We start from the raw sequence: 16,483 nt of genomic DNA, 5'->3' as shown, positions 1-16,483 counted from the left end.
TACACACAGGACCCAGACATCCGGACACAAGAAAGGGAGGAAAGTGGATCCGGCTAACTATAGGCCCGTCAGCCTGACTTCTATCCCGGGGAAGATCTTAGAAAAGTTTATTAAAGAGCCCATCCTTAATGGACGCCAACATCCGGAGGGATAGCCAGCACGGGTTTGTTGCGGGTAGGTCTTGCTTGACCAATCTCATTTCCTTCTACGACCAGGTGACCTATCACCTGGACAAGGGAGAAGAAATTGGTGTCATATATCTTGACTTCAAAAAAGCTTTTGATCTGGTATCCCATGATCACTTCTTGGCCAAACTGGCCAATTGTGGCCTTGGGTACACCGTAATCCGCTGGCTGGGAAATTGGCTCCGTGGTCGGACCCAGAGGGTTGTAATTGATGGCAGTCACTCATCGTGGTGTCGTGTGACAAGAGGAGTCCCCCCCAAGGCTCTGTCCTTGGACCCATACTGTTCAACATCTTCATTAACAATGTGGACATTGGAGTCAGGAGCGGACTGGCCAAGTTCACCAATGACACCAAACTTTGGGGCAAAGCATCCACGTCGGAAGACAGGCGGGTCATCCAGGCTGACTTTCTGCCCTTCAGGCAGGGGCCTGGACTCGATGATCTTCCAAGATCCCTTCCAGCCCCAATGTCTATGAAATCTATGAAAATTTTTTTTCTCCTCTGTCTTTTTTTTTCAGGAAAATTTGTACAAACCCATGGGGGTGGGGAACAACAGATGAATGCAGGGGAGGGCATGGGCAACTGGTGCCACTCTAGTTAGGGGGGGCACATGCCCCCCCAGCAACCAGTCATCAACCGGGGGGGGAGGCCCGCCATGGCAAATCTCACTAACCAGGGTTGTGGGGGGAGAAGGCCCCCCGGCTGATCATGCTGACTGGGAAGTGGCTGTTGCACTTCATCTGGCACTCCCACTCTCTGGCCCGTGGTCATGGGGGGCGGGGCAAGGAGGGGACACCAGTGCCCAGACGCCTGGTCTCCCCTGCTCTCACCCCCAGCTTCTCCTTCCTTTCCAGAAACCCCAGGTGTCCTGCCCCCGCACACCCTAGGGAATACCAGTTCATGAAGTGCTGGTTTAAACTCCCTGTTACCAGTGACCCCCAGGTTGGGGAAGGCTCTGGCAGGAGGACCAGCCGCACCGGGGGTCCCAAGAGCTGTGCACTGAGGCAGGGCCCCCACCCCAGCAACTTCCAAAATTCCCCAAGTGCATGCCAGACTCAGCCCACCAGTCATGCCAGGCATTGGGGTGGGGGTGGGGGTGGAGGTGGGGCCCAGGTCACAGGGTAATGACAGCTGCCCGGCTGTCCCAGCCTGTCCCCGTGGAGCCCCCACCGGCCCGCAGCAGTGGGCACAGGCCGGGCGGGCGGGCTGGGGTGCCCGGGCCGCGGGGCTGGGGCTGGCAGCAGCAGGAGCCGGCGCAACAGGCAGAAGCCACCACCGCAGGAGCCGCCCGGAAGTGAGTTCAGCCCTCTGTGGTGCCCTACCCGCCTGCGGAGAGGTCCTTGCAGAAGTGGAAAACCTGCACGTTTCTCCATTGAAATGAAAAACAGAAAACCCAGATCCACTGTGGTAATAAACTTAGCCGGGCTTCTGGCCTCCCTGACTAGGAAAACGGACGGAGACAAGGAGAGGCTGCGGGACCTGAACCTGTTCAGCCTCCACAAGAGAAGGCTGAGGGGGATCCAGTAGCCTGTTACAAACTAGGCAGGGGGGACCAGCAGGCACTGGGGGAGTCCCTGTTCCCCCAAGCATGGCCAGGCAGGACCAGGAATAATGGTCACAAGCTGGCAGAGGGTAGGTTTAGGCTAGACATCAGAACGCGCGACTTCACGGTCAGGGTGGCTAGGATCTGAAACCAACTTCCAAGAGAAGTGGTGCTGGCTCCTGCCCTGGGGGTCTTTAAGAGGAGGCTGGATGTATACCTTGCTGGGGTCATTTGACCCCAGCGCTCTTTCCTGCCGTGGCAGAGGATCAGACTTGATGATCTACTCAGGTCTGTTCCGACCCTAGAAACTATGAAACATTAATTACACCTAAAGTTAAAAGATACTGTGTATGTAAATTAAATTTTTAATAACTTATATTCATCTTCACATATTAAAAGCTTAAATATTTTATAAATATATAACCTTTCAATAAATTAAGCGTGCAGAGTATTTAAGCTCAAGTTAAGTAATAATGGCTAAATTGAAATTAAATAGATCTATTTGGTCTAGAACAGTGCAACACAGAGCACGACAAATTCAAACTGCATGAATGTACTCTGTAAAAATCATCATGGCTTGGCGTGTACATGCCATCCCATAACGCTACCACGTATGTAACTTAACACACATGACCGAATGAATGGCCATCATCTCTTTAGACAGCGGGTGCATGCATCTCAGATACAGCTGCATCTAAGAGGATGGTGAAGCACTGGCACAAGCTGCCCAAAGAGGTGGTGGAACCTCCACTCTTGGAGACTTTTATGACGTGGGTAGACAACGCCTTGGCTAGAGCAAGATGCTTGGAGCTGGTTCTGCTTTGAGCGGGGGTTGGACTAGATGTGACCTCCCGAGATCCCTTCCAACCCTCATTGTCTATGAGAAATGCACACACATCAAGAACCACATAGACAACCTGGCTTCTTGGTGTAACTTCAGGTCGTTCCATGGAACAAGCAACTCTTCTTTACTGACTGGCAAGCAGATACAGTTTCTTACAGTACAGAGGTAGCAGTTCTGATGCTGCCTGTGCAAGGTGCTTGGGGATGCCCGCTTCTGCACTAGCTCCAGCACTGTTCGGTTGTACAAGCTGTAGGAGTCCGGCAGAAAGGGAACCTCGTACAAGCCCAGACAGGACCCAGGCGTTTGGGCCACATACACATCACCCGAGGGCTGGAATTTGCTGGTGGGGAAGGCACTAGACAAAGCTTCCAGCCTCTGCTCCGTCATCCCCACCAAGAAAACCGCTGGCGATGCTGTGCTGGTCTGCGTGCAAGTGACCATTGGCAAGTGTGTGTTCACCAGTTGTGACCAGCGTTCGGGTCTCCCTGGGGCTGCGCATCTGTCCATCTGCATTGCTCTGGTTCCCATGGCTCCAGCAGAGATGCTCACATCTGCACAGCAGATGACTCGTGGCTGTGGCTGCGGCTGCGGCTACAATGCCAAGCACTATGAGGACTATGCCCCAACTGGGAAAAGTTTCTGCACCTGAAAGCCAATTACCCCAGTCAGAAGTGGGAGGCCAGGGGTTACTCCAGATTAGCTTGTGCCCCAAGGAGCCCTCAAGTGCTCCAGGGAGGGGTAAACCCCACCCCACTACTTACCCTGGTCCCCAGGGATGATTCTGTGGGGAGATTCGGGTCCGTGCACAGGTGGTGGGGGCGAGGTGGACTCTGGAAGGAGACACAAGCAGAGGGGGTGACGGGAGGTTGGGCAGAGGAAGGCTGCAGAACACAGTCATAGCATCATAGAGACATGAGGCTGGAAGGTACCTCCAGAGCTCAAAGTCACAGCATCATAGTGACAGAATCATGGACATGTGGGGCTGGAAGGGCCTTCTGGATAGCACAGAGCCATAGCCAGAGAGTCAGAGAGAAGTGGGGCTGGAAGGGGCCTCCAGAGATCCAACCCCCTTCCTGATCTTGCATAGTGCGTTTAAAAAGCACTGCAACAGTCAAAAGATCTCGTTTTTTCAGTTCTGTCACTCTCCTTAAAATGTACATCTCTTATTGAGATTCATGAAACCAAGTCTAGCCTCCTTGAGCATCTGGACGGTGCCTCCAAAACTTCAGGGTCAGTCATGTGTGCCCCTGGGTGAACATGACCACACCTAATTGAAGGTCTTTAGTTGGAGCTAAAGTGTGTGCACGGCTCCAAAACAAAAGCAAAATATTAAGGGCATGGGCAGATGAAGGATTTAGAAGGGGGAGTGCAGAAGGGCTGGTGCCTCATCACAACCCCCACCCCAAAACACAACAAAATAAAACCAGTTCTCTCCAGTTAAGAAGAAACCAGATACTTGGGTAATATACTAGGGGCCTGGCACTATAGTATTCACCCACAGATAAAAGCAGAAACACATAGCTACTGGAATGTGCAATAGATTCTGTATAACCCTAGCCATAATTTGCTAGATTATATACGTAGGTTTAAAGAGAAAAACATAAGAAACTAGGCAAAAAGAGAGCCAAAATAGTCCAAAGCTATTGTGTCATTAGTCCCATAGTCATTATAATTATGTGTCAATCTCCAATTCAGATTCATAAAAGCAAGATCTCCCCTCTTCGAGCAGCCTGACAGTACCTTCACCGTCAGTCCTGTCTACCCCTGTATTCATGTCACCACCCGCGAAAGCAGGCTTTTAGCCACAATTAGTCCCTAGGGTTGTGATGGCGGAAAGATGAGACCAGGCAGGGCCGACAGACAGGAGAACTGATTAGTGGAAGACCGAGACCAGAGAAAAGCGCCGTTATTAGGAAGGGCCGACAGTAGAATTACAGAGGACAGGTGGCTTGATTAGTGGAAGATCAAGAGCACTGGAAAGGAGGGAGGGCGATTCATACCTGTGGAGTAAAGAGATTAGCAGGAATCAGAAAAGATGATCATGCAGTCAGTGGGCTCCCTCACAGCTGCCTGGATACAAGTGTCCCCGTCTCTCCCCTACCCTTGGCTTTAAATCTTTTTTTTTTTTTTTTTTTTTCTTTCCTTCTTGGGGGTGGGGGGGCGGTGAAGCAGACAGGAGTTAGAGGGGTGCAACTGCATCACCCCGCCTCCCCCCGCATATCTACTTCCACTGTGGACTCCTTACCAAGCAGCACCAGTGTGATGTTGGCCAGGAGAGTATCATCCAGGGAGCACCTGATCTCATAGCGTCCGCAGAGCTGCTGGGCCATATTCTGGACTGTGAAGGCACCATCCTCCAGAGTGAAGTTTCTCAAGCCACGAGGCATGGATCCCTCTGGGCGCCACACCAGGACAGTTTTTGGATGCGACGTTTCCGCAAGCCATGCCCGGACTATCACTATGCAGCTGGGGGTGTCCAGGGGTACACGAGTGGCTCCCCCCTCCGGCACAGTGCAGTACCAGGCAGGGACCCCTGCAAGGAGACAGTGCTGTGGTAAGGCCCGCATGGGGTAGGAACGGACAGGAGCAGAGAAACCCTGCACCAGCTCACCTCAGGGGGCATATGCACCCAGGTACCCTGCCCTACATGTTGCCAGTGGGGAAGCGGTGACCCCAGACACCTGGGTTCTGCTCTCACCTGGTGGCTTGTCCTGACGCTGGCAGAGGTTGGGGGTGGCTGTGGTCAAGGCAAGCATCACTGCACCTAGCACCAGGCAGACAGCAATGATCATGGTGCCCCTGCTGCCCTGAAGAGGAGAGAAGGAAGCATGAGTTCTGCACCTCTCACCCCATCCTCTGCCCCACCCCAAGGCAGCCCACAGAGCCCCTGCGGGCTGCAGGGGGACAGGGTTAAAGCCCCAGCGCCTGTTCCCACCCCACAGCTCAGGAATGCGAGTCCCTCTGTGCAAAGACGCATGCTCACAGCCCTGGTCCCAGCAAGCAGGGACACACACACGCGCAGAAATTTTGGTCATGCCAGGCTGTAGTTATACTGTTCCCTAGAAGCTAAGGCTCCCAAGGTCCTCTGCGACACAACAGATGTGGCTGGCCACACATGTCAAATAATGACCTAGTCCAGGGGCTCCCAAACATTTTGATGCGGTGGCCAGCAACTTAAGAGGAGCTTGCAAATTTTGCTTCCCTCCCTAGAAGCAGTGGTGTGGGTGGTGGGGCCAGAGCTGCCATCCGACACTCAGTGGCACTGCCACGTGCCGTGCGCTGCTTCTCTGCACCCAAGCCCAGCCATCGACTAGCGGGAGTGGGGGCGTCCCCCGGCGGCCGGCAGCTGCACTCGGCTGTGGGGAAGCAGTGCACAGCACGCGGCAGTACCGCACAGCGCACGGCGGCGGTGGCGCCGTCCCCCATGCCACCGCTTCTAGGGAAGGGAGCGAAGTTTGCAACCTCCTTTAAAGTTGCTCACAACCCCCCAGGGGTCACAACCCACAGTTCAAGAACCCCTGAACTAGTCAGGCACACAATACTTGTAGCCTGGCCAGACATGCAGAGTAACTGTCACGCAGTGAACGGGTGAATGAAAAACTAATGCAGCCCGGCCACACAGGCAAGGCACAAGTGTAGACTGGCCGTAAGTGCAAAGTAACCATCATGCGATGAATGGGCAAATCATGCAAAAAATGTAGCCCGGTTCAAGCAATGAACGGATGAACTGCACAAGAAGTGTAGAGCCCCCCGCCCCAACTCACAAGAAATAGCACATACATGCACACACATGCCGTCATGTAGCCAGGCCGGGCTTCGGCACCTTCCCCTGGCCCAGCTCCCGCAGCTCCACGAGCAGGACACACACCCAGGTCTGTCGCCCCTATTGCTGGGCGTCTGTCCCCTGCCTCCCCCCATCTCTCCCTCCCCTTCTCTCTTTGGGTCTCCTTTCCACACACACCTAGAGATTCTGGGGGCCGATACCGATTTTGAAGGAGGCATATCAGCCCACGCTGACCTGCTTTCCCATACAGCTAGTAAGTCTGTTGTGGTGGACAGGGAGGGGTTATGAAAGGCGGGAAGGGCAGGGCAGGGGGGCAAATCAAGCCACCTGCAGTGAGGGAGGGAGTGGGTCTGCTGCTGCCCAGCCAGGGCAGGGCGGGCGGCTCCCGGCACTGCATGCACCCCGGGGAGGCGTGTGCTCATCCAGTGCAAGCCCCCTGCTCCGGGCAGGAAAGGCTGCTGCTGCTCAGCCCGATGCAGGGGGCGGGGAAGAAATTGCTGCTCAGCGCAGGGGCCCCCCGCCGCCTGCTGCCAGCGCTGCCCCGGGCTTTCCCACGCCATTCCCGCAAGCAAGCGGAGGACGTCCGGGCTGGACGAATGCTCTGCAATGGGGAGTGGAAACTGGCTGGAGCACTGGGCTCAGAGAGTAGTAATCCACGGCTCCATGTCTCGTTGGCAGCCGGTATCAAGTGGAGCGCCCCAGGGTTGGTCCTGGAGCACGTTTTGCTCAATGTCTTCACCAACAGCTTGAAAGATGGCACGGAGTACAGCACACCCTCAGCAAGTTTCCAGAAGACGGGGGTGGGGGGGGCAGGGAGTAATAAATACGCTGGAAAGTCAGGCTAGGATTCAGAGTGACCTAGACATCCTTGGGGCTGCGCTGTTCAATTTCGTCATCAGCGATTTGGACGACGGGGTGAAAAGCAGCTTGTTTAAAATTTGCTGATGATACCAAAATTTGGGGTGAGGTGAGCACGCTAGTAGGGAGGGAGAGACCGCAGCAAGACCTGGATAGGTTGCAGGGGTGGGCTAGCAAAACCAGGATGCGTTTCAATACTGACAAGTGCAGGGTGCTGCACGTGGGCAGTAGAAACCAGCAGCACACTTATAAGATGGGAAACTCCCTTCTAGAGAGCATGGAGGCAGAAAGGGATCTGGGAGTCATTACTGACTCCAAGATGAACATGGGCCGACAATGTGAGGTCACAGTTGGCAGGGCTAACCGCACCTTGTCGTGCATCCACGGGCGCATCTCTGGTAGAGCCAGGGAGGTGACCCTCCCCCTCTACGCGGCACTGGTCAGACCACAGCTGGAGTCCTGCGGCCAGTTCTGGGCGCCGCACTTCAGGAGGCACGTGGACCACATGGAGAGGGGCCAGAGCACTACAGGGCAATGAAAGGCTGCGGGGGCTGAACAGATTCACACCCACGCTTGAGACAGCCAAGGGAGCAGGGGAGGGTCCCAGACTGCTTGGGCTGGGGGGACCAAAGGAAGCAGAGGACGACAGAGCCGTGGGGCTCAGGACACGGGCAGACGAGCTTCTTCGGGTGAATCTGATGTCTTAGCAGACCAACTTAAATAGTTGGAAAAATTTTTAGCAAGTTCGTTAAAACCAAGTCTAACTATTTAAGTTGGCCTAATTAAAAGATACCAGATCCAGTGGAGGATGACACATTACTCAGGGGCAAGGAAGGGAGAGAGAGAAAGAGGCAAAAGGAGGGGAGGGGAAGTGAAAGAGCCCCGCCCCGCGCCGAACATCGGCAGCGCCGCGCACCTCGGCACCTCGGCAAGAGCACCCGCCGCCGCGCCACCTCGGCATCGGCAGCGCCGCGCACATCGGCACCTCGGCAGCGCCGCGCACATCGGCAGCCGCACCTCGGCACCTCGCCGCGCACCGGCACCTCGGCACATCGGCACAGCGCCGCGCACCTCGGCACCACATCGGCAGCGCCGCGCACCTCGGCGGCACATCGGCAGCGCCGCGCACCTCGGCGGCACATCGGCAGCCCCGCGCACATCGGCACATCGGCAGATCGGCAGCGCCGCGCACATCGGCAGCGCCGCGCACATCGGCAGCGCCGCGCACATCGGCGGCACATCGGCAGCCCGCGCACATCGGCGGCACATCGGCGGCAGCCCCGCGCACATCGGCAGCGCCGCGCACATCGGCACATCGGCAGCGCCGCGCACATCGGCACATCGGCGGCCCCGCGCACATCGGCACATCGGCGGCCCCGCGCACATCGGCACATCGGCGGCCCCGCGCACATCGGCGGCCCCGCGCACATCGGCGGCACATCGGCACATCGGCGGCCCCGCGCACTTGGCTTTCGGCTCGCTCGCTCTTGGCTCTTTCAGTCCCTCTCCCTCTCCCCCTTCCTTGCCCCTGAGTAATGTGAGGGAGGGGGAGCGGCGGCGGGGCGTGCAGCGGGCAGGGCACGGACACGGCCGCGCTCCCGAGCCCCGGGCAGGGTTTCTGAACCCGAGCAGTGACCCCCGCAGCCGGCACAGGCGACCCGACGCGGGCAGGAAAATGCAAAAAACCACCCCGCCTCCCCCCGCGCCGGCACAGCGGACAGGAGCACGGCGGCACGTACCCACAGCCAGCGGCAGCGCGCCCGGCCCGGGGGAGGCCCCGGCCGCGGGGACACGAGCAGGTCCGACCACGGCTCCCGACCCGACCCGCGGCAGGGAGAGGCGGCGCGTCGGACTCACCCGGCGGCGCCGCCGTCAGGGCCGCAGCCACCCGCACACGCCAGAGACGCCCGGCGCACTCGCCGGCAGCCCTGCGGCACCCACGGTTATAGGCAGGGCGGGGCCTGAGGGCGGGGCGGGGCCTGGGGGCGGGGCGTGTCCGTGTTTGGGGTCATCGCCCATAACTGTTGGTGCGCGCCGGCGGGGCGGGGCGGGGCGGGGCGGCGCGGGGCCCCCGGCGCGTCCGTGTGGCGAGGCACCGCCCCGCCCCCGCACAGGCATCTCGAAGTGGTCGCCCGGGGGCGCGGGCGCAGGCGCAGGCGCAGGGGGGCGGGAGCAGGGAGCGGAGCGGGGCGCACCGCACCGACGCCCCCCGCCGCGGCGCGGGAGAGGGGGCCCGCGCGCGCACCCGAGTTTCTTGAGCTCAGACCCATCACAGGCCACGGGCGGGGGTAGTAGCATGGGGGCAAATAGGGCAGGGAGCAGAAAGCAGAGCAGTGGGTGGGGCAGGGGGCACAGGCGCCAGGCGGGGTGCGTGCGTGTGCACGAGTGGCCCTGGCCCAGACACCAGGCCGGCGTCCGTGCCCCCCACGCTGGCAGCGCGGGCAGGAGAGCTCCGTGCCAGCCCAGCATCTCCGCGTATGGCTATGGAGACGTATGTGCACGCAGGCACACCCCCCCGGCTGGATACGCACGTGTACATATACAAATACGTGCGCGCGCACACCTAGGCACAGCCCCACACCTAGACATGCGCACGCAGGTACGCAGGTAAGAGGCCCACGCCCACGCCCCCCGTGCCCGCCCACGTGACAGCGCCGCAGCACCCGGAGCTGCGGCACATAGGGCTGTGTAGTGGCGAAGCGCAGGTCGGCGCTGAGGAAGCGGCAGCAGGCTTTTGAACTAAAACGCCTCAGGGGCATTTTAGTTCAAAAGCGCACTGCGCCCATTTTGCGGACGCTGATGCGCGCCCCCGCTTGCACAGCTCGCGTGCGGAGCGGGCTCGGTGAGTCGCATCTGCTCTGACCCCCCGCCTGGCCAGTAGGTCGCCACACAAAAGGCTTCGTGTATAAACGCCCCAAACTTCCCAGACGTCCCGATCTGGAGCTGGTTTCTCCCATTTCCTGTTACAGGGCAGCGAGCCAAGAGCCCGCACGTGCACGCGAGCCGTGGCTTCCGGTCCTGGCTCTGCCGCTGAACGGCTGCGTGACCTTGTGCAACTCGCTCCATCCACTCTTCCTCTACCCTCGTTGCAAAGCGCTTTGAGGCCTAGTGCTGAAAGAGCACGGCCCTCTTTGGAAGCGCACCCACATGCTCAGACGACGGGAAAACCCTGCACTAAATTTCCCACAGACGGATGCCCAAAGTGAACGCTCTTTGGGGCTGCTCTTGGCTCGCGCGCTTCCTGCAGGCTGCACTTCAACAGAGTTGAGGACAGGCTGTGTTTCTGTCGCTTCAACAGGAGGTTGTAAAAACACTGGCCCACGGGGCCAGGACATGATTTTGCTCGTGCTGGTGTCAATCCAGGATAAAGGCCACCGACTCCACTGGAACCGCTCTGGATTTGCACTGCTCGAAGAATCAGAATGAGGACCACTAGATATGCTGGCCTTTAAAACCTCCAAGGGCATTTTGATTGTTTAGGAATTCAAGAGAAGTGGAATTCGTTGGCAACCCCAAGGGGACAGCATCTTCTTGTGGTTCATCATTCATCCATATTCTTCCCGCCGTGGTTTTCGGTATTGTTGGGGGGGGGGGCAGGTTCCAACTCTTGTGCAATAAGCAAAAGTGAAATGCCTAGACCTGAGCTACACACCCGACAGGTCACTGCTTGCAACCCAGCGGCGGTAGGCCCTTCTGCACAAGAGTTGCACCCTCAGTTTCGGTCTTCTATGGAAAGGGGAACTTGTGGTTGCCATCCTGAAACCCTGGGGCTCTGCGTGGTCCTTGCGTGGCCTCCATCATCACAGCACAGAATAATTCCTAATACTCCTCTAAGGCAGGGGGTGGTAGCGCCCCCATTTTGCCCGTGGTAAATCGAGCCATGGCAAGCTAGGAGATTTGCACAGGAACTTGTGAGTCAGGGCGGAGTCAGCTTTTTGCACGTTCTTTAACCCCTGGGAAACTCTTCCTCAGCCCACATCCTTAAGATGTGCATCCCATTTTGGGAGACCTTTGGACTAAAGCACTTGGGAAGATGATTGAAATGTACAGCAATTGTAACTGCTTATGGTCCTTTTGCCTTCAGTGTCAAAGCGCTTAGCACTCCAAATAAATTCACCTTGACACTGACCGAGCTCCAGCTCATGAGGCTAGTGCTAACTGAGGCTAGTGAAGACAGGACAAGGCCTCACTTTAACTTTTGATGATACTCAACTTGTTGATAATAGCCACCACCAGCTCAAGGAGTTTTTGGAGTAGATCGGGGACCTCACTGTGCCAGCAGACGGTAAAGAGACATCCCTTGCCCTACCCCCTGTAGGGCAGCCAGTGACAAGTGAGGTGAACACAGACAAGAGTGGGGAGTGTAAGAAATGGGTGCTGGTTTGGGTGTCAGCATAAGTGGCGGGAGAAAATATATTTTCTGGCCTTCCACTGCTAGGCTGCTGGTGCTCATGGCCTAAACCTAGACCTTGGATTTATGACACATTATAACCTGCCTGACATCTGACTCGCCCTTTGGCTGACAAGCAGTTTAAGGATTGATTCAATGAAACCCACTGACTCTCACCCATTGACTCCTCAATTTCCATTTTCACTGCCTGGCTTGCTGCAAGGCTGGGGCCTCTGGCTTCTTTACTATTCGTTCCACCCAGGAGGAGCTCACACACCAAATGCAGATGCTTCCTCAGCCTGATGAAGGGTATTTATACCCAAAAGCTTGCTTAAAAAAAAAAATTCCAACTCTTTAGTTGGTCTTATAAAAGATATCAGATTTACCCGAAGAACCTTATCTGCCACGTGTGTACATCTGGCCACAGCAGGGTGGGGCATGTGCCCCCCTCCCCCTGCACACACACAGCCTGACAGGGTCCACCCCGCCTCCCACACCAGCACTAGGAAGGGAAGGGGTCCCTCTCCCCCTGCAGCCCAGCTCCCATGGGGATAGGGGGCCTTCAGTTTTGTGCTTGCCCAGGGCCCCAGCGCACCTTAATCCACCTCTGGGCGGGTTGAAGCAGGGCGGGCAGACTGTAGGACTTGTGATAAGGAACGTGTTTGGTGGTAGCGTCAACGTCCATTCCTCACACCACAGGGTCTCTGCCATGCAGTCCTCGTGTGGCAGTTTGGGCCTCAGTAGGTGTCACCACCCTCCCAGTGAGTTTTCCTTAATATCCAACCTCAGCTCCCCTTGCTGCAACGGGAGCCCATTGCTTCTTGTTCTGGCATCTGCCTCCACTGAGAACAAGCTAGCTCCATCCTCTTTCAACCCCCCTGCAGGGAGTTGAAGGCTACTGTTAAGTCCTCTCTGTCTCTTCTCTAGACTAAATAAGCCCAGTTCCCTCAGCCATTCCTCAGTCATGTCCCCCAACCATTTTTGTTGCCCTCCACTGGACTCACATCCTGTCTGTAGTGGGGGGCCCAACACTGGGCACAGGACTCCAGCTGTGGCCTCAGCAGTGCTGAATAGAGGAGGAATCACTTCCCCGGACCTGCTGCCAACGCTCCTACTAATGCAGCCCATGATGCCATTGACCTTTTTGGCACCAAGGGCACACCGCTGGCTCATATCCAGCGTATTGTCCTGTCACCCCCAGGTCCTTTTCTGTGGAGCTGCTGCCCAGCCCGTCAGCCCCAGGCTGTTCTGGTGCACGGGATTACTCTGTCCTAAGTGCAGGACTTAGCACTTGTCCTTGTCCAACCTCATGAGACTTATTTTGGCCCAATCCTCCAATTTGTCTGGCACCTGAAAACCTAACCCTACCCTCCAGTGTATTTATTACTTCCCCCACTTGGTGTCTTCCGATCCACAATAATATGGTGCTGCTGAGGGATTAGAGAACAGGACCATGGCCCCATGGTGCTGCAGCGGCAGCTGGGCTCATTCCATCCTAGGACTAACAAGTCCCATTCAGCCCATGCTGGGGCAGGACCTGGCTGGTGTCTGACTAATACAGCTTGCTGGGGGAAGGTGCACTGGTGCCTTCTCACCCAGTTCCGAAAACAGGCTGGACTGGAGGTTTCTGCACTTCCAAACCCTGCTGTGGCTTTGTGGTTTCCATTTGTGACCCGGGCTTTCACATCACGGGGGTCTCCGATTCTCACCCTCACCTGTGACAGGAACAATGCGACACGTTCCCCCAGCCCGGTCCTGGTGGCTGGACGTGCAGGCCTCAGCCTGGTTCTCCTCTGAGCCAGTGCGCGCACATACATGCTCTCACACCCATATGCATACACATGCACTTGTACACATACATGTGCATGCACAAGGCATACGCACACACACATGCAGGCACAAGGACGTTTGTGTATCCACACACATATGCACTTCCCTATATGCATACAAACACATGCAGAAATGGACACCCACACAAGCACTTCTACAGACTTGCACATGTGCATGTGCACATCTACAGACTTGCACATGTGCATGTGCACATCTACAGACTTGCACATGTGCATGTGCACATCTACAGACTTGCACATGTGCATGTGCACATGCACAGGCATAGCTACACCTGTAGCTGTGTATGTAAGTACACATGTACATATACACATACATGTGTCACATACACACAGATACACGTGTATACACGCAGACCTCACATATCTACACAGAATCCAGGTGTCACCTATATAGGAGCTCTGTTTCCTTCTGCAGGAAAGGAAACCTCAACCGGGTACAGGTGCAGCTGCAGCACGGGTCAGTGGCAGCCACAGGAACCCTCCCACAAGCACCAGACCACAGCGGTCGGGAGATCCTTAGGACATGCAGGGCACCCTACTACTCAGCCACCACAGGTCTTTGTCCAGAGGGGAGGGATTGATGGACACAAAACTTGTCTCCCGGTCACCCCCACCCAGGTATCTAGGAGATACACATATATCCATATATAGATGCATACATGCATGTTTATACTTTATATACATGCATGTGTACATACACACAGACCTAGACAGGTCAACACCTAGACACGCAGACATACATAACTAGATTCCCACCCCCCTTGTGCCCCATGCTACACATGCGCACACCACAGGCTGCCCCCTCTTGATGTGATGGTCCCAGACTCAAACTTGGCTGCAAGGAGCTCCCTTGGATCCCCACACGGATGCCAGATTCTTCACATCCCATGGGCTCCCCTCGCCCCTCCCCAGCCCCCATGATCCTAGTCTAGGTTGCCAGATGCAGCCTGGGCTCCCAGATGTCTGTTAATGTGGGAGGCGACAGTGGTTTCCAGCTTCCCACCTGTGGAGACCAACCTATGGCCCGTGCAGCACCTTTCCCTTTCCACTCCAGCCAAGACAGGCTGCTCCCACACGTTGGGACTATGCATGTACATGCAACCCATCTGTCCTGGAGGCAAGCAGGTGCATGTGCCCGCCTGCCCATCTCAGACACCCAGGTACCACGCTTCTGTTCATCTTGGACACCTGGATTCTGTGTGCAAGTCGTGTGCATGCCCATCCTGGACTCCTGTGCAGTGCGAGCATGTGCGTACGGGTTCCCCAGACACCTTAGGGTGTTCGTGCGCATCTGTCCACATGTGCACGCAAGTGTGTCCGTCTCAGATGCCTGGGTTCTGTGCACACCGCAGACACCCGCTGCGCCAGTGCACACACCTGCATCCTGATCCCTATGCCCCCGCTGCTGCCAAATCTCCAGCTCCCACAGGGAGTCCCAGGCCCTGCTCCCTAAACTGGAACACCCCCCATATTCCAAGAACTCTACCTTATAAGCTCCCGGCAGACATTACACTTAAGGAACAATTTATCACATTGTAAGCAGTGACTCAGCCCAGCGTCGTAAAAGACGGACTAAGCAATGAAGTTGTTACGCAATGCAAGCGCCATAAGCGTGGCCAGCACCCACGTGACGACCAGCAGCCCCAGGAGCTCACTGGAGCCCTCCCGTTCCCAGGAAGAGGCCAAGAGCCACGTTAGTCTGGGGGGGCAGGGGAAGAGCAGATCAACACACACCTCATGACCGTGGCAGCCCTTGCGCTTAGAGCACCATTTGCTAGTTTCAAGCACGTGCCGCACCATCTTCACCCCTTGGGAGTGGCTGAGGTTGCCCTTCAAACGTGGTGTTATACCCACCACGCCCTGTCCCAGAAGCAGCCTCATCTCAACCCTGGGGCCATGATAAACGCAACCCTCCTCTACACCCCCGTCCCCACAAGCAGCCGCATGTGGGTGTAGGCCTGGCAGAAAGCAATCCCCACACAGCCTGGCTACTGCACAAAAACTTTATTTGAGTCACTCCAGTCTTCGCAGGGGAGAAATATCTCCCCCCCGCCACTCACCTCTGATCTTCCCAGGGAAGGATCCCAGGCAGCCAGGACCTGGGCCAGCACGCCGGGCGTCCTCGCGCAGCTGGCTCCGGTCCCCTGCAGGGCGCGGCTGCAAAGGAAGGGGAGGGGAGGCGGTGAGGCAGGAGCGGGGTGGGATGGGATGGGGGGATGGGCAGGCGGGCCGCGGGCTCAGGGCGCTGCGAGAGCTCGTCACTGGGGACTCGGAGACTCTAGTCCAAGCAAATCATCACCGCCCGCGGCACCCCCACAGGACGGGGGAGCGGGAGCAGGAGTCTTACCCCGTGGAGGGGGGACGGGACAACACAGGTCACCGGTCCCGACCGAGATGGCTCCTGGCGGCTGCACCTTGGGCTCGGCGCGGAGATCGCGGTCTAGGGAGAAACGAACAGGGTGGCGATCGTTTCCCCCGACCCGCTCCGGAGTGGGGAGAACCAGGCGCCCGGGCCGCGAAACCACCTCAGGAACCAGGCCTGCCCCACCCTACCTCCACTCCCACCGCAACCCGGGAAAAAGGACAGCCTGCCCCCCCGCGCCTGCTTTTATAGCGCTCGTGACACGCCCGGGGCTGGTCTGGCAGCGCCTGACTGTAAATCCCGTGGCGGGCATGCAGGCACCGCGCTAGGCGGCTTCCCGCACACAAGATGGCGGACATGGAATACCGCGCTAGGACCCCCCTCCTCTGTCCGCCTCCTGGCTGCCAGCATCTAAGATGGCGGGCAGGAAAGCGCGGAAGACCTCCCATACCTGCGATGGCGACCGAGGAGCTACATCACTTCAGCGGTCTCTGCGCCCCTAACAAAGATGGCGGACGGCCTGGCGCTCCTTTGAGGCTGCAGACTGGGGGGCCTTGACCTTCCCCCTCAGGCCTCATCACCCTCAGAGCCCCCAGCCTTGTTTTTGACCCCTGACCTATCACTCCCCCTCCCCCTGCTGGTGTCCCTTCCAGGGCTCAGACACCC

At 57.4% G+C, this 16,483-nt stretch overlaps 1 protein-coding gene across 1 annotated transcript; it reads right to left on the bottom strand.

The window, feature by feature from the left end:
• Window positions 1–2,071: 2,071 nt before the first annotated feature.
• On the bottom strand, window positions 2,072–16,044 carry LOC149852885 (uncharacterized). The gene is made up of 7 exons (XM_090028230.1): window positions 16,009–16,044; window positions 15,803–15,895; window positions 15,516–15,612; window positions 5,272–5,375; window positions 4,819–5,106; window positions 3,335–3,403; window positions 2,072–3,218 (listed from the first exon to the last, which is right to left on the bottom strand). The coding sequence occupies exons 4-7, from the start codon at window positions 5,363–5,365 to the stop codon at window positions 2,929–2,931; spliced, it is 741 nt and encodes a 246-aa protein (XP_089884356.1). The 5' UTR covers window positions 5,366–5,375; window positions 15,516–15,612; window positions 15,803–15,895; window positions 16,009–16,044; the 3' UTR covers window positions 2,072–2,928.
• Window positions 16,045–16,483: the final 439 nt, after the last annotated feature.

The sequence above is a fragment of the Crocodylus siamensis genome, chromosome 15 (assembly GCF_052110815.1).
Source record: "Crocodylus siamensis isolate JL-2025a chromosome 15, ASM5211081v1, whole genome shotgun sequence".
In the NCBI taxonomy this organism is placed as follows: domain Eukaryota; kingdom Metazoa; phylum Chordata; order Crocodylia; family Crocodylidae; genus Crocodylus; species Crocodylus siamensis.
Note: the sequence above shows the minus strand (reverse complement) of the source record. Positions and strands in the feature narration are given on the sequence as shown.

Bases quoted from the DNA above. Each gene is read 5' to 3' on its own strand.
- LOC149852885 (XM_090028230.1), bottom strand. From the start codon at position 5,365: ATGATCATTGCTGTCTGCCTGGTGCTAGGTGCAGTGATGCTTGCCTTG. The intron at 5,107-5,271 runs GTGAGAGCAGAA...GTCTCCTTGCAG, and splicing joins GCGTCAGGACAAGCCACCAG to GGGTCCCTGCCTGGTACTGC. The intron at 3,219-3,334 runs GTAAGTAGTGGG...ATTGGCTTTCAG, and splicing joins AATCATCCCTGGGGACCAGG to GTGCAGAAACTTTTCCCAGT.